Source organism: Fulmarus glacialis, unplaced genomic scaffold (assembly GCF_000690835.1).
Source record: "Fulmarus glacialis isolate BGI_N327 unplaced genomic scaffold, ASM69083v1 scaffold19712, whole genome shotgun sequence".
Taxonomy (NCBI): domain Eukaryota; kingdom Metazoa; phylum Chordata; class Aves; order Procellariiformes; family Procellariidae; genus Fulmarus; species Fulmarus glacialis.
Genome location: NW_009196131.1, coordinates 3,151 through 4,018, shown reverse-complemented (window position 1 = coordinate 4,018; position 868 = coordinate 3,151). Strand labels below are relative to the sequence as shown.

Sequence of the window (868 nt, the reverse complement as noted above, 5' to 3'; positions counted from 1 at the left end):
CCTTGTTTGTGGCCTGACTCTTCCTGATGTTCCTGTGTCCCTGCAGTCTGTGGTTGCTAGTCTTTGTGGCTCCTGCTTGAATAGGTTTTGTCTCTGCCTCTCCTTACCTCGTCTAGTCAAAATATTTCAAGACCTGTGTGGCTGTAGGGGAGACCTGGCTGATAGAAGCTGCTCTGGGCATAGCTGGGTGGGTGCTCCCTTTCTGGGCAGCCATCCGAGGGCTCCTGGACTCTTGTCCTCTCCTTTTCCCAGGTCAGCCCAGCTGGAGAAGGAGGTGGCCATGCTGCGAGAGAAGATACACCACCTGGACGACATGCTGAAAAGCCAGCAACGCAAAGTCCGCCAGATGATCGAGCAGGTGAGGGGAGCAGGGCTGGGGTGGGGGAGAGCCTGGGAGGACTCGGAGGGGACTTAAAAAAAAGAGAAAGGAGAAACAAAGCTGCTTGGAAGCAAAGAATTGCTGGTTTGTGGGGCTGAGTCCCTTTGCAAACCAAAGGGACACAAGTTCAAAGGCAGCCCAGAGCCCTGTCCTGCAGCGGGGACTGACCCCGGGGCGACAGCCCGAAGGGCTGCAGGGCGAGCTGCCCTGGGCCGGGGAAGGTGATGAAAGGAGGGTGGAAGCAGTGCTGTGCAGCCAGCTTGGCCTGCTGAAAGAGTTAAATCTCAAACTGTGTGAGCAGAGGCTCCTTCACCTGGGGCTTAATTCTCAGACTTAATTTGAGGCTTTTTTTTTGATTGGTTTTTATGCAGACCTTGGAGTTAATGTTGTGGGTGTTAATAGGCAGAAGGGTGGCTGGCTAAGCTGCCCTTCTTCCTAGACGTTTCTCCAGCCCGGCCATACACGAGAGGGATTTTCAGCTGCTGTGAA

At 54.5% G+C, this 868-nt stretch overlaps 1 protein-coding gene across 1 annotated transcript in view; it reads left to right on the top strand.

Annotated features, from left to right (window-relative positions):
- Positions 1-868, top strand: part of TUFT1 (tuftelin 1) — a gene marked incomplete at its 5' end in the record, with an annotated part of 6,556 nt that overhangs the window by 4,139 nt on the left and 1,549 nt on the right. The window contains one exon of the mRNA XM_009572115.1: positions 253-358. Coding sequence (XP_009570410.1) covers positions 253-358 — 106 coding nt within the window. The remainder of the gene's footprint in view (positions 1-252; positions 359-868) is intronic.